The sequence below is a fragment of the Diorhabda sublineata genome, chromosome X (genome assembly GCF_026230105.1).
Source record: "Diorhabda sublineata isolate icDioSubl1.1 chromosome X, icDioSubl1.1, whole genome shotgun sequence".
Classification (NCBI taxonomy): domain Eukaryota; kingdom Metazoa; phylum Arthropoda; class Insecta; order Coleoptera; family Chrysomelidae; genus Diorhabda; species Diorhabda sublineata.
Window position 1 is genome coordinate 40,029,932 of NC_079485.1, and position 24,439 is coordinate 40,054,370.

General features: G+C 31.3%; 1 protein-coding gene across 2 annotated transcripts in view; it reads left to right on the forward strand.

The window, feature by feature from the left end:
• The window catches only part of LOC130450793 (5-hydroxytryptamine receptor-like), a 251,655-nt gene that overhangs the window by 177,829 nt on the left and 49,387 nt on the right, over nucleotides 1–24,439 (forward strand). For both annotated transcript variants that reach the window (XM_056789424.1, XM_056789423.1), the window contains 2 exons: nucleotides 9,484–9,705; nucleotides 14,459–14,592. In XM_056789424.1, the coding sequence (XP_056645402.1) occupies nucleotides 9,484–9,705; nucleotides 14,459–14,592 (356 nt within the window). The remainder of the gene's footprint in view (nucleotides 1–9,483; nucleotides 9,706–14,458; nucleotides 14,593–24,439) is intronic.

The following is a 24,439-nucleotide window of genomic DNA, read 5'->3' on the forward strand; positions in this document are numbered from 1 at the left end:
GGCGAAGTATCATTGACTGCGACCATCTTGTATGAGCGCGATGATTTTAGCAGCTTCTTCATTCGTCACATGTCTTGTTAAACGTTGAGGCACATCCATTATTAACAAAATAAATTTAAATTTTCACTATAAAATTAGCACAATTTGTTTAGAAAGTTTTCGATCTCAATGCATTCTCCAAGACAGATATGATTTACTCGAGCATTTTTGCTTCCAAAAAAATTTGTAAGAAATTGTGATATTTTTGCCCATGATAAAAAACCAGAAATATCTATTAAGTTGATACATATACAGATTTTCCCAAAAAACTAAAATTATTTATTAAAATATCTCAAAATACCAGTGATGCGATAATTTTTGTGGGGTGTATATATACAGTAAATTAATCCTCTCATGAATTGATTTCACATTTGAATGATTTGTACAATAATGAACCTTTGCTATCCAGGATATTTACAATATTCTTTGAATTCAATTGAAAATTTCTCCTCTCAGTGTTTTCCGCTTAGTTAAATTGTTCATTGATAATTCTCGATTACAGCTCTTCAAAAACCCTGTGAATAAATACCCAGTTGTACAAGTAAGAGGGGAGGTAGAAGAATAGAAAAAATGTCTTGGCAGTTGTTATAAACGGTTAGTTTTAAAATAGACTTGAACTGGACGTTTGAATATTTTATGAAAATTTTGTGAATGTCAATTTTTTCTCATCCCTATGAGCTTAAATGGAAAGTTTACTTAATACCCTTAAAAACGCTCTTTTCCTAATATTAAATGAATAACAGATTAGTTGTTTAAGGCAAAAATGGAGATTTCATTGAGCTATTGGAAGAAGATATCCCTGTCGAGGATTATGAGAATGATTTCTATACTTAAAAGTAAATTTAAAGAGTCTCCAGCATTGGGACTAAGTTGGAACCAACACTTGTACAATTACACACACTTTTTATCCTCTTGCGTGTGAATCGTACGTTTTTTGTATGAAAAACCAAAGTTTCTAGTAACATCTAGTTTATTTTAACATAATTTATATCTGTTGTATGTTGTTAATCACTTTTTTGCCACGTTTTTATTTCTATAAGTAAGTGCAGGTAAGGTTTCAGCCTTCGTCCAGCGTTCAGTCAACGTTGGAAGGTGAATGTTTGCGCAAAAATCGTGTCTACTAAAACCGTTACAATTGTGACCACAACATTTACCATCACAGACAACACTGTTTGGTCTAAAATACCACCCATCCAATATAAACTCCGCCTCTAAATTTTCTTCAGCAAATATCTTGACAACAAAGAAATACAGAAACGTTATTAATTAGTGAAACATTCAAAAGAGATTTTACTATGGAATTGTTCGTTACATTTACAAAGCAGTTGATGTGTATAATTCAACAACTACCCACACTCAATAAATGTGTTGAGATGAGCTTCTTATCCATTATACTGATTTCCTTAGAGAATCAATAGATTTGGTAATATACTGAGATTCATTTGGTTTGACGATAATGGATAAACAACCGTACAAAACCCGAAGTTGGACTAAACTTATTCAATATATTACATGACACTCAGAAAAATATGAAATTCAAGTCCCGTTGAATTCCATTGAAAGGTCAAATGATCAAATGAATCAAAGTGCAAGAGCAAGCAAAATATTGAGGAGTACAATATAAAAGATCCGAAAAAAATATGATAATGGACAATTTTTTCACTACTCTACCTCTAGCAAGATATTTATCGTCATGGAAATTAACAGTTGTGGAACTTCAGAATAATTGGGAATATATTACATATATATATATAAATATATATGGGAATATATCATTTCTTTGATTAATAATTTTTGGTATTTCGTGTCATGAGCTAAAATTTTTGTTTTTTTAAGGTCAAATTCATGGTGATGTTATGTTTCAATAAAATGTATTCCGGTTTTTCTGATAGTTGGTTTGTATAGGGGATGTAGATGGATGTAGATGTATAGTGTTTTTCAAAAGATACGTTGACGACTGTTTAGCGGTAATTCCTAGTTACAAATGCAATACATTTCTTAATAACTATAATAAATTTTCCCAAGTATCCAATCCACTTTACAAATTGAAAACAACAACAAAATGAATTTTTTAGACTTATTAAAATCAATAATAAAATAAAAACTAAATGTTATACCAAACTTGGGTTACCATAAATTGATTAGTTAGTTTTTTTTAATCTATCTGCTAAAATATCGTTTTATTGAAATTTCGACCTAAATACATTGATTCTAATAGTATGTTTTTAAGATATCTACTAATATGTTTATATCTATTTTACAAATATTTTAATCATCATATATTAATTATTCTTTTGAAAAAGCTCCCAAGAAACGAAACGTTAAGTTATACGTATCTAACTTAAAAATGAAAAATTTCTTTGAAGTTTAATTATATTATTTCATCCAAACAACCTATGAGCCCAAGCCATTAGAGAAAAAAAATAAATTTATACTTAAATGGTTGAAATCTAAGCTCGACAAGCCTTTCAAGTTAACAAACTCACAAATATCAATTAATTTCAACGCGCAAACTTTACTAACCATTTAAATATATTTATGTATTATTCTACAATTAAACTGAGAATCTTCTCATTAAGGTTAACCACACATTAAATATTTGTATAAATGAAACTTAAATTCAACTACTACTACAACGGGTGATTAATGTGATGGCTTTAATTTACATTAATAGTTGATTGTTGCGTTTTCCCTTTTAAATTCAGTTTTCCGCTACATCTTCCATATTACATTTTCAAATTACTTTTGCTAGTTAATATCTCACTTAGTTCATAACAATTGCTATTGCAAAAACAGATTTCGAATGTATTGATGGAAGTTCATTATCTCCTAAGAACATTATTTTTGAGGATATTTAAGACAGCTCAAATATAGTTTAGGCCAATTTCATGGAAAAAACTGCACTTCTGCCAATAAATTGTCCCTTTATTAATTAACTGTTAATGGTTTAAGAAATGTCTCTGAATTCACCAACAAAATGAAAAAATAAAAAGGAAAATTTGCTGTGGTAGCTTTCAATTATGTTTATAGAAAGGAATTGTACGGCATTTTACCAGAGGGAGTTTGAAATTTTATTATAAATCCAGCAATACATTGAAGGAATTGTTGGATTTGGAGAATAGTGGTATTTATGAAATAAATTATAATGATTGTGAAGAAGAAGTATGTGTCGCACACTAAGAGGTCTGCTAATGTCTGGTTCATAGCTCATTTAAAATATAGAAGAATAAATATAAAAGTGAGCGACAGCGACAAAAGGCTTATTCCCCACAGCCCTTTCTATAGTTTACTAGTTGAGGAATGAATGTGTAATTTTCTGTCGAAATGGTATTTGCCCGTTGGAATTGTTTTACGCGGAAATAAGTTCAATTGTGGAAAACATTTAGTATAAAAAGGCAGGTCAAGTTAATGAGTTATAGTTTACCTTTAATATTTGAAGACGATAACTTGGTTATCAAAACCGACGTCAGTGTGTTCAGTATTTCTAATTTGTGGCCCAACAAAAATAAATCTTTCAAATTGGAGTCGGGCGAAGAGTTTAAATGTTCACATATGAGTCTAAATCAGTAATATTTCTTAATATTTTGCGGTGTTATTATTTACACCTCAACCAAATTGAAAATATTTGTTCTTGTTCCAAAATTCCAATTATTTCTTTTAATTAGCTTGTATCAAAATTGAGCCATATATAAATGGGATATTGTCTTTCTAAGGTCGACGTAATCCATTGACAAACCAATAGTGACACATTTATACACAACCCAAATTTGCCTACCGTCCTTTATCTTCCGGTATTATCGAAAACCGACACAATGGACATTTCAGGGATACAAACTAATTAGGGACATTTCAGACGATAGGTAAACGATAATAATCGATTCTATACGCCGGGATTTCTGTTTACTTCTCAGAACCATTGAAGGAACGTTTATTGGAGAATTGTCTGAGATAAGCTTGAAAGAAAAGCTGAAAGTATAATTACAGACACACACACACACATGAATTCACTCATAGCTTGTTGATGTTCATGAGGAAAATGATGTGTAGTCAAAAACTTATGTTCATGAATAAATACTGTTGACACAAAAGTTGATGAAGAAGTTCGCATACAGCCTTGACCTAGCACTATCAGACTTTCATATGTTAACAAAACTTTCTGGTAGAAAGAGCTTCAAATACTATGACGACTTTGGTCTTTGATGAGGGGATCCAAAAACTAGTGGCACAACTTCACAAAGTCAAATGTTAATTGTGACTCGGTTGAAAAGTGAAAAAAATTTAATACTATTGTTTTGGATACAATTCATGTTAATTACCAAATTTCAAAACTATTACTCTTCTAAAAATAACCTTCTCCATATTCCTTCTAAAACTATTCTTCATAATTGGAGAATATCTTTATACTGTGAAATTATAGTTCATGAAAGTTCTGGAGGGTTACCAAATGGCAAGAGAGAGTTTTTTTTTAATTGATGTATGTATCGTCAGAACAAAGAAATTCAATTGTGTTTGATGTTCACGACTACGGGTCTTTGACAAACGTAATTATAGGGTTGGAATGGAAACTTATTCAATATACTTCTTTTATCGCTACAATCTTGCATAAGGATACAATATATATGTGTCTGGTAACTATGCACGTCTAAATTGATATTAACAAGTGAAAAGTACTCGTTGCATATTTAATAATGCCTTAAGAAGCCTCTAGCTTCCAGTTTATTTTAAAGAAATAAATCACGGTATCTTTTCTCTATAGTAAGTTTTTAGTAATTATTCCTAGATTCGTTACTGTACGAAGCACATTTTAATGAACGCAAAAGATAAATGCCTGCGTCTGAGGCTAAAGCCTGTTGTAATAAATATCACAGATGCATCCAGTTGACCTAATTAACGTTGAATAATTGAAACAAGAAAATATTGGATTGCGACAGTTATGTTAAATATTTGCTTCTTTATTATTCCATTGAATGATTTGAATAATTCATAATATTTGATTTCATCGAAGGTTTATCTTCATTAACATTTGCGAATAAAAGCAAAATTTTCCGTGAAAGGCGTACAAAATTCGGGTTCCGACACTCAACAAATTAATGTAAAATTGTTGATTGGACATACTTTGTTGAAAACTTGTATGTAAGTAAATTGAATTTGCTCTTGTATACAACGGTCCAGATAACTCAAAACGCGAGTTCAGATACTACTTATAAATAATTTAAATATCAGAGAATATCAGAAATCATGTTATATATCATGACATAAAATGGAATATGTATATAATGTATATAAAAAGTAAGAGTAACCCAATTTACAAATAAGTTTCATTGTTATATATTGTGGTATATCGTATTCTGTTAAGTTTATTATAATCAATCCAACATATTCTTTTTAGGAGTACGATAGTTGCTACCTGAGATTTGAGATAAAAACAAATTCTCTATTAAGATCAATACACCCTTGCATGCCTTTGAACCAATTATCGAAGAATTTTTCAATTTGGATTGAGGTACCTCCAAAACATGTGATTTCAAAGCATCAACCGCTTCTTCAGGTGTAGAAACGTTGAAATCTCAATTTATTTTTGATCGGCGGGAGTAAGAAGAAATTATTGGGTGCTAAACAAGGACTAGCAGATGAACCGTCACTTCAATGTTTAAATTGGTTTTGTTTTAAATGATGTGTGAGATCTCGCAGTATTCCGAAAAGGCGACCATTTTCTTCGAAGACCCATACAGTTGATTGTCTTTTGAAGCACCGCGATTAAATTTTGACAGCCAAATGTTCATGAAATATAGAATGTATGCAAGTGAAATTGATGCCCAGTTTACGCACAGCATCGATTTTTTCTGGCACAACAACCTTCACAAAATCCATCCTGTAACAAAGTACGACCACAATTGGATTCGGAAAACCAGCGTAACACGGAGCAACAAAAGTCAAAGCGAGGCAAAGCGAGAAAGTCGTAGAAAATCATTGCGATTTAATTCTAGTTTTTGACCAAGATGAATGTATTAAGTATTAGTAAACAACTCAAATAGTACTCGAATGACAATACGTTCCAAGTACGAGTATTTTCACCATTAAAAATGTCAAACATTATAATGGCAATATCAGATTTGACATATTAATATGCCATATCTCAAAACTTAAGTAGCAGCCCTCGTATCATGTACAAGAATGAACAGTAAGTTACTATTAATAAAAGGTACGTTAGTAGTTTTCAATATCCAATCTCATAACGAAGCATATATATAGGTAGTACCAATCAAATTTTTAATTCTTCAAGTAGTAAATCAGAATATTTGAAATTAGCAAAGACCAATGAAACGTAATGGGCACACTTGGTAACTCAAGAATTCCTAAACGACTTGGCTCGCGACTTGAATTTGTCAAGAAATCACGCAGAAATTTTAGGATCTTGAATCTTTGTCCAAATAATGAAATTTGCTACATCATGAAACTAAAATAATCTATTTTAGAACTATAGAGAAAAATATGTGGTGATTTCAAAGGTTTTGCCCTATTATTCGGACTTTAGCTTTAGTAATAGCAAAATCTGCTGTTCTATTTGTGAATGAGTTGGTCAAAATAAAAGAAAACATTGAAAAATATGCCATACTTTAATATATTTAAACCCTGAACAGGAGAATATGAAATATTTTTCTCTTGTAGAGTCATCTGAATTTCTTCGTCCATCATAACACATTAAATTAATCCTAAGTGCAATTTACTTCGGACGATGAATTGCAAATAAGTGACGCAAATATAACAGAGGGTATTTTCGTTGAATCGGTATTTGAAAAAAAATTAAGATTCATTTGTTAGGCTCACTTCTAGAATTGTTTTCTTGAGAATTAAGAAGCAATGACACTGGAAGGTTCCATCAAGCCACGAATGCTGCCTTGATCATAGTTAGTCGTTAAAAAGAGACTCTCCAAAAGCTAATTTCGTCAAAAAATCCTAAATCGTAAATTCATAATAGATCTTTTTGGTTTTCAAAGGTTATTGTTTGTTGGTATATAATCTATTTTTCATTATTAATTTGTATTAACAATCATCGAGTTCGTGGGGCACGACGAAATTTTAATTTTGTTTTCCAGTGTAATCAATAGATGAAAGATACTGAGTTTTTTATACGGTATTTGTTTGCCGGACAACAATATTATCAAACTACACAAAATAGTAAAATCCTCTCTTGTTTGTAGTTTCAAATTTATTTGACGGAACTAACAGAATTATGTGCCATTAAAAGTGGATACAAGATAATTTCGTTTCATTGTAGAATATCCGCGAACTGCAATTTGAAATATAAACAGAGACAGACAATAATGAAAAGTTCAGTTTACATTGGAATTGAATATAGATATAGCTGACAGTATTGGAGTTAATTTCCAATATTCATGTGAGAACTATTGAAAATATTGAGTATATTGAAGGTATTAAAATTTGGTACAGTATCGTATGTATTTTTGGGCCGCACATTTCAAATGAAAATAAAACTAGACGAAAATTCAAACCAAAAATAATTTTATTCTTATAATGCAACATGGGAAAATAATTTTATTTTCTAAGAAAGGAAAGCTTTTTATTTTCTTCTCATTAATCCAGTGAGGTATCGACGAACAAATTTAATTAATTTCAATTATCCTGTAATGTTCCGTTACATACTCGACCCAGAATTGAAAAGCTGTATATTAAGAATCATTATCAAATATTATGCAATCGATCTGATATTCTAATTTGTTTCAATATCGTTGTTGAAGGAAGTAGGATATAGTGTGAATCGCGAATTAATACACTTGAAACTAAATTATATAACAGAAAATACAGAACAACTATCCTTATTGATTCCAAAGTACCTATCTTTGTTCAATCCAGTTTATAAACTCTGAAAACTAATATTTTTCAAAAAAGACATAAGTTCCACATGTCCCTGTTAATTTTCATAAAAACAATTTTTGTTTATGAGGAGGCCAGAGAGACAAAGTGGACGGCTAGCGCTCTTGTTGCACAAGGCGACAGCCTAGATTAGTTTTTAATTTTATGGGTACTGCGTTCATAGAATTTTTTACATAAATTGCCACCCCGCTTAAGATATGCTGGTTTGGTCTATTTTTATACGGGCCAGAATAATTATTCATGTGGTAGATCAAATGAGAAAAAAAAGTTCCATATTCGGGAGAAATATTTGGCTAATAAAACTTTTATATTTTTCAAATGAGTTTATAATCATTTCGGTTGCATTATAATAGAGATTTAAGTTCTCAAAGTTGAAGTGGTGATACATAATGTGTAATTCAATCAATGGCGGGCCATTACTTCTTCTTTATATAAATTGCTCAGTGATTTCGGAGAACCAAACACATTTTGAAAAAAAAAACATACTATATCAACATTTTGTTTACCTTTGGACCCTACGAGCCAATTCATCCATTATGGTATTTGTAGCTCATCGATGTTTTTGACTAAACTGTATTATGAATGAAAATTTAATCCATAATTGGAAACATTGTTTTAGTTTTAATACTAGTAAATACTGAACATATTCAGATCTTGAATACTACGTACTGGGACTACATTATTCTGCTTTAGATATCATTAATTTTGGAATTTATAATGGCTGATATCAAATAAAATGAAAAATGTGCAGTGTCTCAATACATCGTTCAATCATTCAGAGTTTCATGTCTGTTTTTATATATGCTATATTTTTGGAAAATGCCATCACTAGAAACATATCAAAATGATGAAAAATATCATAAAATTCACCAAAAAATTTAGTTATCGGCACGCAGAAGCCATTATAATTTCATTTCTCATTAACCGCCTCTGTTTCCTCCGTATGGGTTGTGTTCGTGTTAACGACAAGAGCAAGATGAAATTCTCATTAAGCTAAGTGGCAGAGTGGAGATAGTAAACTGACATTTCACAAATAATGACTGCTTCAAACATAAATAAATTGGAAACAATTTACTTGTTCTCATTTTTCTACCGACTATGCCACAAAACATTTATTTCTCTACATTCTACAAGAATCCAATACACTGATCTACTAATATACAAAATTTTTTGCAAATTACCATTTTTATTATTGTTATAATGAATGGGGGTTTTCATACTATTTTCAAAAAGGTATACGTTGAAAAATCCGCTTTATTCGAATGACAATGACTGAAAGAGACATAACTAGTTGGTTATATGTTTAAAATCATGTTATAATTAACTTCCAATCATTGTTAATATTCTTGATACAAATCATTGGATAATTGGAATAATGTATAATTTCTGTATTTCAGAGACACTCATGATAATGAAAATAAATATGATGCGCATATTCACATTTAAAATAATACGCCTCAGGCAGATATGTGTTTTTGAGCGAGCTGAAAATAATTTTTCCACTTGTGTAATTACTATCATTCTACTGATACTTTTTTTTTGTTCCAGTAATGTTGCAATTCCCTACGCCTACAAATGCTACTTCGTTGGAAGCGTTATACAAAGTGAACTGCTCTAACTTGTCATGTTCCTCAAACACGACCATCGTCGACAACGTCACCACAAACAACACTTTCTTGGATATCGAGGACAGAGAACCACTAACCGATCTTATTCTCATGGGAGTATTGTCAATCGTTTTAGGGCTTATGATTCTTGTTACCGTTATAGGTAAGTTGAAATTTATAATTCATCGGACTGTTGTCGTTCGCTTTACAAATTGACAGTAATACAATAATATCCTTTCTCTGGCTCTCAAAGATATGAAGAACTAGATAAAATAAAAATATTTGGTGTTTATTGACTACTAAATACCTTATAGTACAATATTTTTTTAAATACGTTAGTTATGTTAGTTAGTTAGTTAGTGCTTTTAATGAAATATTTCCCAGATTGTTAGGCAACAGCTTTTACAATATAAGAGATCCTTACTTGGAAAGATCTAATTAATTTAATGTAACACAAAAAGCGAGGACATCAGGCAACAATTTTTTATTTAATATTGACTCAAAATCCTCTTTGATAATTAACTCTTTCAAGTTCAGTGAGTTTTAGCCATGAGCGTTAATAAACTAGTGAGACAGCTCATTAACTTGTCAAAACAAAACGACAGGGCACACGGAAATCCGGTCTATAACCACTATATTTATGGACGGATGTGCTGGAAAAAATTCAACCTAACCAGTCTTTCAAAATTCAGATAGCGATATTATATTTGGTTTTATAGATGGCAACAAATAAATTTGTTAGATATATACTCACATTATATTTTTTGCTTTATTGCTCTCATTAACCAGAAAGATGTAGAGAAAAGTATTATTAGACATCCAATTATTTTACAGCGAACACTGCCAATTTGTGAAATAAAATAAGGGGTATGTTTGAACAGACAACTTTTTATAGGAGATTGAGTAAAAAACAAGCTCATTAATGATTTGGCGCTTAACTAAGGCTGGTAGTTAGGATTGTGTTAATAATACTATATACGGGTATATAATTGTTATGTTGATTCTAAAATGACATTAACAGAATATTATGGGTGTTTAGCACTTGACTATTATGCATATAGTTAAATCTGGTAATTGTCAATATATGTATATTTCCCGTCCGAAATTATTCAAGGCACTTAAAACTGTCAATTGAATTTTTGGAGGAAAGATAAACTTCGACGTTTCGACTTTTCTTTTTATATTTTCATAAAGACTTAAAGAAAAGTCGAAACGTGAAATTGAAGAAATTTATGCATATATATATATATATATATATATATATATATATATATATTCCTTTTTATTTCTTAAACCTTTTAGTATGTTTATGTTTTTTTTTATATTTTTCTACATCTCAAAAATATACACCAGCCATTATTCAATATATTTGTAGTTGTATTAAAAATTACAAAATAGAGATATAAATTTTACTTAAATTATTTAGATATTTTTTATCATTTGTATTTTCAACCCTATGAATGTGAATCATTTCTAAAAATTCTCGTTTTCGTTTATTAGTTTCCCTTCCAAGAATTTTTGAATCTTTATAGCTAATTGAATTTATGTTTTTTTATATTTCGTGGTTCATTAGTGAAGTTTTATTTTTTTATCGTATTGATGACCTTTTAGTCTATTACCTAAATACTGAGATGTTTGTCCGATGTAGACTGCGTCACAATCATTAGAAGGTATTTGATAAATGATATTACTACTTTTTTTGGGTGTTTTAGATTTCAGTTTAGTGACATATTTGTAAAATGTATTTTGTCCTTTATGGCTTATACTAATATCATTTTTATTGTAATATGTAGGTAGTTATTGGAAATGTCCTTATACGTATAGTAAAGAAAAATGTTTTACATTTTCATGTTTAGTTTCTGTTTTGTTTCTTAATTGATTATATGTGTTTATATTTTTCTTGAATATGCTGTTTATAATTTTTGATGGATAATAATTTTCTTGATGTCACATTATTTAAAATAATTAATAACATGAGAACACATCGTCTTTGTGAAGAAGCTTTTTTCAGTTTGGAGTGCAAAGTTCTTTATAAATGAAACCTACGGTTCAATAATGTCATTTTGAAAACATTTTTGCAGAAGCAATATAATAATTGAAATAATTGAAATGGATGCTCAAAATGATATTCGTCTACTTCCATACAAACGTTTTGGAACATTTCAAGGGTTATGAGACTGCCATCAAGTACTATTAGTCATCGTTGTTTTTCCAAAACAGCAGATTCTGTTTCACAATTTTTTCCTCTTCAAATAACCCTACAAAAAGGAATAAAGATGTGTTAAATTTATTAATATTGCAAGCTATTCAATAAAGCCTCTACTTCCAATCGTTTTTCAGAGGAATCTTTATTCTAGCCTTACAGCTACACTGTAATTCTAAGGACGTGAGAGACATCAATTTTGAGTACCCGTTATCAATTATTACTATTATTATTGGTCAAATTTTGGGGCAAAAAATTGCCTAACAATACAATTCCTATAAATTCTTATCCATGTGCGCGAAAAACCAGGTTTTTAGGCCAATTTTGTTGCACTTGTAGGATTGAAATAATTACTAAATCTGCCAATTCTCAACATTCATATTTTGCACCTCTATTAAAACACCCCTCACGGATTTTAGTGGCTTCTCGCAAACAATAATGTACCAAACCATCGTAGCCAGCAACCAAATAAAGAGGTTTCGTTTCTATTAATTTCGAATAGCATGTTCTAACAACAAAAATAAAGATACTCAATTTCAATTTTTTGGCTAAAAAATGACTCCGCAATACAATCCTTAACATTTTCTGCCCTCATCAGAAAAGCAAATATTGAGTAAAAGGTTTTTTAATCACCTTCTCAATAAAACGTTCATAAAGATTAGTTACAAAAAATGTAGTTTAATAGATAGTTCTTCTTTATCACAGGATGTAGCACAAGACATCATGGTGCCATGGATTCTGTTCAGCTAGCACAAGGATCCAAATGTAACAGACAATGGTCAGCCTTTGAAATTTCCCTCGAAAATTGAATGTTAAACTTTTAAACCCAACGGGGATGCTAGAGTGGCATCTTGTTATTACGAATCTCAAGGAACTCCTTATAATAGCTTTGTTTTAAACAAACCTAGTCATTATTTATCCTACCACTATCTCAATCATAAAGATTATAATGATATTCCTGCCTCAATACTATTGTAACCTCATTTCGAAATGTGTGTTTCGGTAAATGAATAGCAAGAGATATGGTAACTAAATTACTCCGAAATTCACGCTTCCCGTATCTTTTCCGCTGTATTTGCATTAATTTACGTCGTTACCCTTTAGCTTAAAATGGATTTAAGCTACTTGCCAACTTACATTCATCAACAAAAGGTATTCAAAATGATCCTCTTCAGGATAGGATTAAAATAATGGGAAAAGTCTTGCATTTTGTTTTCTTAAAAAACTCGGTACGTGCCATCCACAACACCTCTTTTGACATTTCAAACTCTGAAATTCTCGAAGGACTTTTTTTTTTCTGTGAAGAATGATAAGCGAGATGGTTTATGCTAATAAAACTTAGTGATGGGTCTTTTCACGGAAATAAATGAATACAAAGTTGGTATAAGCAAAATAATATCCTATGATATCTCTATAACTAATCGGAATGATGTGAGAATATAAGTAACGTTAGTATTTTTGTTCAATAGTGTCTTTATTAAATGTTATGAGTATGATCATACAAGATTTTCTATTTTCATAAACGTATTGAATTTATTTCATTGTTGGAATGTTAATTGAGACATTTCGCATTTAAATTACTTCCTGTAACATATAATTGAGCTAGTATGATGAAAAACAAGTCTAGAAAAGTTTTACTGAACAAATCTAGCTTCTGGATACGAACGTGCAAAGCGAGTGAATGTACAAGCTATGTGACTTTTGTGAAACTTATTTTCCTATGTGTTTTGTTTATATTACTTTCTCATTTTTTGTGAAAGGATTTTCCAAGTATCCAAATACATCGGTGTTTCGTCTCCCGTGCCTGTATTGGCATGCACTTCTTCAATTTTATATTTTGGAACTAGATTAAAACAATGCTTTTGAACTCGAGGTCATTAAGCTCAAATTTTGCGGATAATCGCACTATACGTTTCCATTGCACTAATATTCCCCTACAGCTTCTCTCTCTCCTTCGGAGATGAAAGATGTCTTGTGAAAGTCATCATAGGTCGGATTCCATAACGCGATACGACGAAAAATCCATTTTGTACCACAGCCGAAATATTCTCCACCTTATATATCTCCAAAGAATCCTCGATTATTCTCTAAAGATACTCAGGAAATGTCTAATCAGACACCAGATGATTCTGAAGCATATCGAAGGTATCCCGGACGTCAAAAAACATGCCTGATGTAGATAGAGTATATCATTGTCCTAAGGAAACATTTATAAAGATTTTTTAAGAAACTGCTCAACTGATGCTTATTCAAAAGAAATGTTAGCATCTCCTGAATACAATAAATTATGTGGCTCATATAATCAGCAACTATGGTGTGGGTACAGATCAGTATAGATTACTTCGATAACTGCCAGAGTTGAGGTGAAATGTCATTTATGCAGAAGAACAAAAATAAAAGAAATAGTAATTTTGAACAGGATCACGTTTAATCTACTTACATATACGCGAAAAATATTTCATCGCCTCATTCATTAAATAACATTTTAGTAAAGTAAACTTACATTATAATTTAATCTGTCTAATTAGTTCTTTCGCACCTGCAGTCAAATTACCAATATCACCAACATGACACAATAAGAAAAACCGGACAATTTGATACTGTAACATTCAGGTCACGAGATTATGAATTTTTGAGGGGGTTACTCATATTTGAATTACAATGAACAGTTTTACAGAAGAAATTTTATTAAAAAAGGTTATTTTGATTTCAGGCAACGTGTTCGTGATTGCAGCAATTCTTCTGGAAAGGAATTTGCAGAATGTTGCAAATTATTTAATAGTTTCCTTGGCCGTCGCTGACTTAATGGTGGCGTGTTTGGTAATGCCCTTGGGAGCAGTTTACGTGGTAAGCGAAGTTTCTATGCGATTTTTCAGAAACTTCTTGTTCAGACTTCAGGTTATAGTTAAGAAGTGAGCCTGATTTGAATTTAAATAGTGCAATGAAAGAATGAATTGTTGGATATATGAATCTTTAACGTACTCTAATATAATTTAATTTGTAGCATGCAATACTATTTATTATTTGATCACTAACACTGTGTTCTAAAATTGCATTTATTCTTTCTTCTTCTTGAGAATCAAGATTGCCGATTATAATTTTTAGTATAGATTCAAATTCTTTTATAAACCTTCTTTTGTGTATTTTTACAATTATCTGAAAATTTAAGTTCACGAATTTTTCTTCGATATTAATTTTAATATTCTAAATAAGATTGACTATATATATATATATATATATATATATATATATATATATCGAAAAGGTATCTGAGGTTTGATACTCAAGGTGCTAATTATCACGCTACTAGTATTCGTCTAATCTCGAATAAAAATAACGCGCAATACATTTCTCGCAAAGTAGCAAGTATTTTTCAAACTAAACGAGAGTAGCGAAAATTTCGTCCCGTTTTCGTCAATTAAGTCTCATTATTAAAGTCTCGATCTGTTCTCATTGCAGTTGTTCCGTCCTGATTTTGAATGATGATTATAAATATTATACTCTTCATATTTTATTGTATTAACTGATAAAAAGGATGAGTGGATATAAGATAATTTCACTGTTCATCTGTAGTGAATAAGAGGAATTTCCAAGTAAAATTGCGAGCCAAAGACCCTATTCACGTTCATTAGTGTCTAATTTAGTTTAAAGCTTGAAAGCATTTAAACTTAAAGTACAAAAATCTGTGTAGATAAAAATTCATGATAATAAATATATTACTATCAAGCATTGACAAGTTGAAGTAAAAACGAAGAAATAAGATATTTTACGAAATATATTGTTTTCTAGACATTTTCTAATTTTTCGAATACAAACTTCATAAAAAAAAGCAAGATGGAGAATGGGACATTCGGTTACACTGTATATGGTTTCGGCATCTCTCATAGTATTTCCCAAAACGTCTCCATCGTCTCAGAAAAGCGAGAGGAGGAAAATCCCGCTCTCCTGTGATGCCCCATTTTCACTTAATTGTTATACTATCCTTCTCCTGGATCAAATCATTATTTATTCATTACAGAGTTCCAGAATAAAACTTTCACTCCTCAACCAGTAACTTTAAAACAAAACGGTGAAACACGTGCATTGATTTGATGCTAGACGTGTTTGTTGCCAAGATGCAATCACTAATCTTAAACCACACAAGACTTACTTACAAATACATAAAGAAGATATTCGGAAAATCATTAAATTCGCGTTAGTAAATATTTATTGTATCTTTTTCGTCAAGTATTATCAGTTTATATATTCTTGGTGAGTCGAACTATTTCTGGCCACACTCTTCCAATATTTTGGTATCCAAAATATTATTACCAAATATCAGGTATTGAAAATCTCACCAGAAAGATGATGTAATTACGAGGGACCAAAGAATTCGATATAGATCGTGGAATCGGACAAGGTGACAGGCTATCAATATGAAAAATAATAGTGAAGTTAAAAGAATAACAGAATGGAAGCCACTAGGAATCCGGATCCGAATCAAGTATCAAATGAACTTTAGTTTTAAAAAAAAGGGAAATGAATGGAACGTGGATTGACTCACCACAAGAAACGAGTCAAAGAGTTGTGAGTTATGTTTTGTTATTCCGTGTGGGTTGCGTTTTGTTATACCAACAAATGAATGGCTAGAGTGCTAGAATAATGTTTTTACTGATAAATTTTTCGTTTTCCTGTTTGTTACGTTTTGTTATACCACGTTGTCACGTCCCACGGGAACGGAGTAAAAAGTCCTTATCCTGGTTCTAAGTTAATCCGAATCGGTTCGGCTTGAGTTATAAATAATGTAACACGATTTTCTTTTAGATGTATGGTGCGGATATTAATTCTTCCCCCCTATAGGGATCTTCGTTATTATATAAATAGACAAAAATGAAAAATCCTCGAACTCATCAATTTTTATTTTTGTTCTATACATACAAAATTGTCACCCCTCTCACACCTTACCCTGGACAGTCACTTTCTCAAATTTTTTAAATAGCAAAGGGGTCGTGTGATACTTCTTTGGAAAGGGTTTGAGAAGTAGAACTCAAAAATGTATCACACTTTGCTCTAATCTCAAATATTTGTTTGTTATTAACGATTTATTGCTTTCACACATTATGAATAACAATACAAAAAAAGTTACACTGGTTTTGCTTTCATTTTGAACACTCAATATAAAAAAAAGTATCTAATTTTTATTCTTGAAAGCTTATAACGATTTATTTTTTCCAAATAGAAGTTAGAATTGAATCATACAATATTTTCATCAAACTGTCTTAGTTTTGGAAAATAGTACCAATACACGGAGTGAAACATAGTACTAAACCTTTTGTATTTGAAAAATCTTCCTGTTATCAAGGTGACGAGAAAATAATTTTCGATACTATATTCCATTTTCTTTATCATGGAATGAGTTGTTTGAATTATAGTTTTAACGGTAGCAACAAGTATATAGGCAATGTTAATAGAGTTTTAAATTATAAATGGAAATAATTACATTTCAGAAAGTATCAAAACAACAACTTCTCAGTTAACTCGATGATACAACTTTATTTCTACTTTATAGAAAAATGCGGTGAGAGGGAATCCACAACTAACAAGACGTCTCGAATAAGTAATTTCGAAAAGTTACTTGTTTAGACAGAATTTAATGATAACTTTATTTCAGCTGTAACACAAATTCATTCATTTAAAGTGTTACTTCAATTAATTTTTACTTCTTACGAGGTCTGGCTATTAAATAACGAGACTGGTTACAAAAAAGGGTTTTATTATAAAAATTATTCTACATTCGAATGCCCCCCTTCAATATACTCCCCTCCCCTTGTCATACACCTTTCCATACGTTTTTTCCATTGATCGAAGCGCCTTTAGGAGCTCTGCCGTTTTTTGCTTTACTGCTTCCATATACTCAAATCGGACCCTTTCAAAGCAGATATTTTTCTAACTTTTCTAACCTTTCAAGGAAATCTGAGCAGACCCGTTGACGTCAGGAGCTTTTGGTCAGATTTTTGGGCACCAACTTTGCAGTCTCAGCAATTATCCGGATGCTCATTCGACGATCTGCACGCGGTTCATTTTGGTCACTATTTCCGGAGTTGAAACAGTCACAGGTCGACCTGGTTGCTGGTCATCTTCAGTGCTCTCTCGGCCCTCACTGAAGCGCTAACACCACTCAAAAACACGCGCACGAAATAGAGAATTGTCCCCATACGCCTCTTGCAACAATTTATAGCACGCAGTCGGAGTCGGAGCAGTCGGACAGTAGAAGCGTGAACTATGGCACCACAGTCAAGTATAATTCTTCCTTAAGATTTATATGTGTCTAATAATGCATTCCACTACTTGGTCGAAGCCCAGTAATTGAGTTTGGTTATCCAATTATGGTCTGTAGGTTCTAGTAATGTTGCAAGATGAATGCTGTCTTTCTTATACGTCTTAATTTTTTTCTTTAATTGGAGAATGGGTTTTACAAAGATGAAAGTTATTTTTTTTTGGTTCACCTTCAAGGGTACCAATGAATGTGGGATTGGCTAGGGAAATATAAAGCATTTGTTTCAGTTACTAGATATATTTGAGTTGGTATGTGTGCTGTAGTTATAGTTTTATCTGAAGTAGGCGACGGTACAGGTGCCATTTTGTTGAACTAGGCTAGTCACTGAATTTTGGGATGTGGTGTATTGAGGGAGGGTGTTCGGTGTTTCGCTGGAAGTAATTTGAGTAAAGTTGGTATGTTTTGTTTTGGGTTATGAAGATTCGATATGAGGTTTACAACAACTTGTCTGATCAGTCAATCCTACTAAAAGTACTACAATACTACTAAAAGTAGTATTGACTGGTCCTACGTATAAATATTAAATATCTGATACTGGATTGAACCCCAGTTTTTTCAATTCCTCTTTACTTATGTTACAAGGTATGCTTGGACATACGTTAGATAATATTAAGCGAGTTGATGGAGTTATTAATCCAGCGTGTAACACATTTTCTTTTATGATCATATGCCTCATTTCTTCAATAAATCTGTCTACTGATGCTTTTCATGATAAATAAATGCACATTCTACCATTTGATATGCGAGATGCGAATATTATATCCTTCGGGATTACGTGTTTACTTAATCCTTCGAGATAGTTGTTGAGGGAATGTTCTTCTATAAATAACCTGATGTCCATTTGGACGTAGGATGCTTTTAATACGAGACATTTTATGGTTGATTTTAAATTGACATCGTTTCAAAAGATATTTTACTTTGGATCGAAAACCGGCATCGTTAACTTCTACGCTATTAGAGAGGCGACGGCGACGGCTTTGTGTGAAATAATTTTCACTTGAAACAGAGGTTTAAAAATCAAAACTTAATAGTAACGAGTAATTTTAATTACTTGATATGAACAAATCACTTAGTACTAGGTTTTTGTACTTTTTGAAATTTTCAATTTAAAGGTTCGTTCGATTTTATACTTTTGGACAGAAGTAATTGAAGCGACATGCATGGCTTTCAAATTCAGGGTCTCTGTGAGCAAACCACTGGTAGATGTATAGTCGAATCCGATTTCTTTTTGCTTGTTTTTCGCACATTCAATACCTGCACGAGTTTTTGAGGAGCTGCCCCATATTTGTACAGATATTGTTGGACAATCATTCTACGGAATTCGCAGTATGTCAGTTGTTCTGCCGATACTCTCTTTCTCAACAGCCATGCTGCATCCAAGCTAAAAATAAACAACTGGAACCACCACTTCTTTCCTTTTAGAGACATTCGCAATGACAGCACATGTCGTCGAATCTATCAACTCATACCATGTGGGAATTATAGAGCATCATAATTCTGTCCACTTTTTTATAGGTAATATTCCATGATAGTTAGAAATTGTCGTGACTATATTTTTATCATTCCAACGAACTACATACAATGATTTGCTCATTTTGGAGCTAAATAAAAGTCTCTGCATTTTTTTTTTCAGGTTTTTGAAAGGTATGAAAGGGCACTCATGACTCCTGTTTTTCCTTACCGTGTATCTAACATTGCTTTTTGACAGTATATCCAACAAGGAAAGCCCTGTAAACAAAAATTGTGGGCGTACAAGTTGAGTGGGTCCAATTCTTCTGGCAAAATTGAGACCAAATGAAGAACTACAGCCGCACCAAGTCCTACTTCATCTTGAAGAGGAAGGGGTGCCGCTTCAGCTCCTTAATAAGGCTCAAAAAAAAACAAAATAGCCACTTTTTCACGCTGCCGACTAGATTTTGAAACCAAACTGTATTGGTTTGCCCTTCGGGTGCTGCTTGCTACCATGTTGCACCTTAGACTCATCCACAGATAAATGTGTGGAGCCCATTACCTTGAAATTTCCACACAGCATGTTGCAGTATGCTCAAACCTTAGTAAATGTATCGGCACAAAGATGTAAAAATTTGTGGATTTGTAGAAATCTATCACGGTGCAAAGATTTGGAAACAAGAGCATTATGGGTTACATATTACCTGTTAAAAAGAGAACAGCAATATATTCTTTCATTTCCTCATTGGTTACATTCAAAGTAGTCATTTGCAGAGCTCACATATCTGACATGTTTGTTTGGAGAATATTCTCTTAAGACATTGAATGCAAGACTCTCCCAGCTTTTTCAGAAAATTCTCTTCCTCATCTTGCCAAATATAATTTAGTTTTTCTGGTTTCGTCCTTTTATTTTTCGATTCTGGGACTGGGACTGCGGTGGAATGCACTGACTTACGCGTTCGTCTTCTCGCAGTAGGCATGTCACTGCGTTGGTCTGAAGTATCAGGTAAGATGGGCTGATGAAAGGTGATATGTTGTAAAGGAGCAGATGGACAGTCCCTGCTTTGATCTTCGTCATGTGTGTCAGCAGAAAGTATGTCGTTAGATACAACTTGCACATCAATTTCAGGACACACACATTAATTTTGAATTTTTCCGAATATTTGTTTGACATACATAGAATGAATACTATAATATTTGATGAATGTTGAAATAATATCGGGAGTTATTTTCATTTTCTTTAACTAACATTCTAATATTTTTTCTATTTGATAAATTAAAGCATTGGATTCGTAGTGTTATGTTGAAATAACAGCAACTGCGGTGTTCACCGCGTATGTCGATTAAGCTGAAATTTGATCGGGAAATCACATTACCGACTCTCCAGCATAGGGCAATCTAATCAGTTTACTTAATGTGATGGAAACTGGTTGCGGAGCTGTGTTATACAGATACACCATTTAAAATATCTACTACACTAATTTTATGTGGTAATTCCACTTCTCTGTTTGTCTGACTTACTGCACGAGATGATATTTCCGAACATTTGTCCATAAAATCTTCCATATACCGATTTTTATCTCTCTTTTTGTATATTAATAAACTAATAGTACGTAAGTTCGGTAATTTTCCCACCCAACCGTGAACTCAAGAAAAAAATACGAAGAGGTTGACCGATAAATATAATTATATAACAAGTACGCTTCCTCATTGCAAACCTTCAAAATTGCCCGATTCATAGACCAATTTCGCTGATTCCAGACAAATACAGAGTTATCTATCTAATATTATGCATATTCAGTAATTCGATATGGAAAAGCTACCTGGAATAAAATTATTTGTCTGTAGCCTTCCAAGTAGAGAAAGGAAGACATTTCAGCAGTTACTACAATAATTCACCCATTGGTAGTACTAAAAAAGTATTTGATGATTTTTTTGTTTTTGAAAGAATTTTTCCCAATAAGTGAAATAGAAATAATATGGTGAGATTCCATTTTGCACAAGATTTTAAATCACCCTAAACATGTCTTGAAATCACTGCCCGCTTCAGTGTTTTTTTTTTGGTGGTTCAACAGTAATCACATTAATCCAGTTTCTCATTATTATTTGGCTGATTCATCATAAAATCTAATCGATTTCCTATCGTAGCACTGAAATAATACAAGGAATACGCTGTACACCCTCCATTTATTGAAATTCTTCTATTAAGCAGATATTTTGGTGAAGTTTCTGAACCATTCGCCATTATTTTAAATTATCAAGATCCACAGTTTTGGAATCTGTTAAATGTGTCGGAATAAATTCAGGATCCTTGAAAACACTTTTTCTCGCAATTCCTACATGAAATCCGAACTGGAAAAATTACCTCCCGTTTAAATACGCAAAGGGTAAACAGAACCCACATCAAAGGAAATATTCAGATTATATCCGAGTTACTCGCAACTTGAGTAAAAAGGGTCTCCTTCGAGAACAATCCCCATTACTTATTCAATTTTTATTAGGGTGTATAAAAGAACAGACCAATATAAGAGGAAACAAAAATAACAAAAAAATACAATTTTGTGCATGTTGAAGTGGATCCTGGAATTATTGAAATAATTGTTTTTTATTAATATCGAAAAAATATTAATGAAAAATAAATGTTCTAATGCCTTCGATATTATCTTCAACCTAACCTTAGCTATATTTTTTTCATTATTAAAATTTATTGAGCTCGTAGGTTGATTTTTATGTTAATTTTATTTTTCTTCTCAGTAGGAGCATTATCAGAATAATTGTATTTCAAATGATTTAAAAATGTGGTTTGAAGTGTATTAACAATTATCACTAAAACAATTGTTTAAATTGTCATAAAGTCATAATGTTTATCTTGAGTTAATATTTTAGTGTTTTGGAAATCAAATTCATGTTTTTCATTTTGTTCATGTTTATGTAATGCGGTTGATGCATTTTTAGTATATTTTTTGTGACCATTTATCCCGTTTTCTAGACATAGCATAGTCATTCCTATAAAATTTTTAGGACATTTAAACCAAGTATAGATTGAATAACATGCGATTTTTTTGTATTTTTACTTTTGCTTTTTAAATTTGTGTATAACAGGGATAGTGTATTTTTTGATTTATGACATAGATTGATATTGTGTTTAGATAGGTATTTTTTAGTTTTTCATATTATTGATTTATGTAAGGTAAAACTATATTTATTATTTTCTTTTTCTTGGTTTGTATCTGTTTGTGAATGTGGATGTATGTATCGTTAAGTATCCAAGTATATCTAATACTACTCTACTCACTTGTGTCACATTTAAACATTTAAAACCAAAATTTTATTTCTTATAATTCTTTTGATAATTCTTTTGATACTGTTTCTAGTCAGAAGCGAAAAGTCAAGACAATGAAATAAAATCAAAATTATAATATATATCACCTTTTTACCCCTTTTATATATGTTTATGGTTTCAAATCGTCTCGATTTTAAGTTATAAAATTAGTTTTTTTATAATTTTTGGAAGACAGATCGAAATTTGACGTTTCAACTACTTTCAGTCTTTAAGTCTTTATCAAAATATGATTTGACACTGATAATTTGCGTATTTATATTGATCAATCGATCACCTACATCAAGAATGTCAAAATAAAAATAAATTCAAAATATAAATCTTTTTTAACAAGAAAAATTAGTTTTTCCTTAGTTTTTATATCTCAAAAGTAGATTCCGTTCCAAGAATTTTTTAATCTTTATAATTAAATTTATTTTTTTTTTTGATATTTCATGGATGGTTAATGCAGTTTTTTTATCGTACTGAGTCTATTATCTAAGTACTGAGATGTCTGCCCTATGTAGACAGCGTCATAATTAGTACAAGGCACTTGATATATAATATTACTTCTTTTGTTTTTTGGTGTTTTGGATTTTAATTTAGTGAAATATTTGGATAATGTATTATTAAATAATTTGATAGTTGTTAGGAAAGTCCTTGTACATATGGTTTTCTTGAATATGTTGCTAATCATTTTTTCCGGATAATTATTTTCTTTCAATGCAGCTTTTGCATTTTGATTAGCTGAGCATCTAAATTCAGGAATTGATAGTTGGATAGATCTATCAGCCAAACTGATTATCACTGATCTTTTTTATGACATAGGATGACACGAATTGAAGTTCAAACATGTGTTTTTGATATAGGATTTGTCTTGGTATAGATTTTTTTCCAAAATATTTTTCAAATAATTAGATAATGGGTTAAAAGGAGTTTGAATACTCGAAACAATCGGTCGAAGGGAAATGTCAGGCTTGTGCAGCTTTGGTAAACCATATATTTTAGGGGGCAGGCATTGTGTATTTTCAATTTTTTTGCATCTGATGACGAAATAAAAAGTTGTTCTTTCCAAGATCGAATTAGATAATTATTTTGTTTTTGATAAGAATTCGGAGGGTCCTGTTTAATTTTTTTATAAGTTGTCTTATAGTTTAATAATTCCATCATTTTATTATTATAATCTTCTGTTTTCATAATAACAGTTTTAGTAGATTTATCTACTATCAAAATGTTGAGATTTCTGTTTTGATTGATGAATTCTTTGGTTTTAGTTATATTTTGGGGTTTGGTATTGCTCTGTTGTTCGTTTTTCAATCTATTTTTAAAATTAGTTTTAATATTACAAGTATCAGATCTTATTTTATTTTGAATTTCGTTATTTAGATGATTGGGGCTGCATTCAATATCACATAATATATTTGTCACAGTTAATTCTTAGTCACTAGAAATATTTTGTGCAAAATTGGGACCTAAAGATATATAAAGATATATATAGGTAAACCTCAAACCTTTTGTTGACTGACATCTGCCTATTTATAACCAAATTGATAATTTGAGAGCTAGTTTCTCACAAAACAGTTCAGAATACTATTGAGAAAAATGTATCG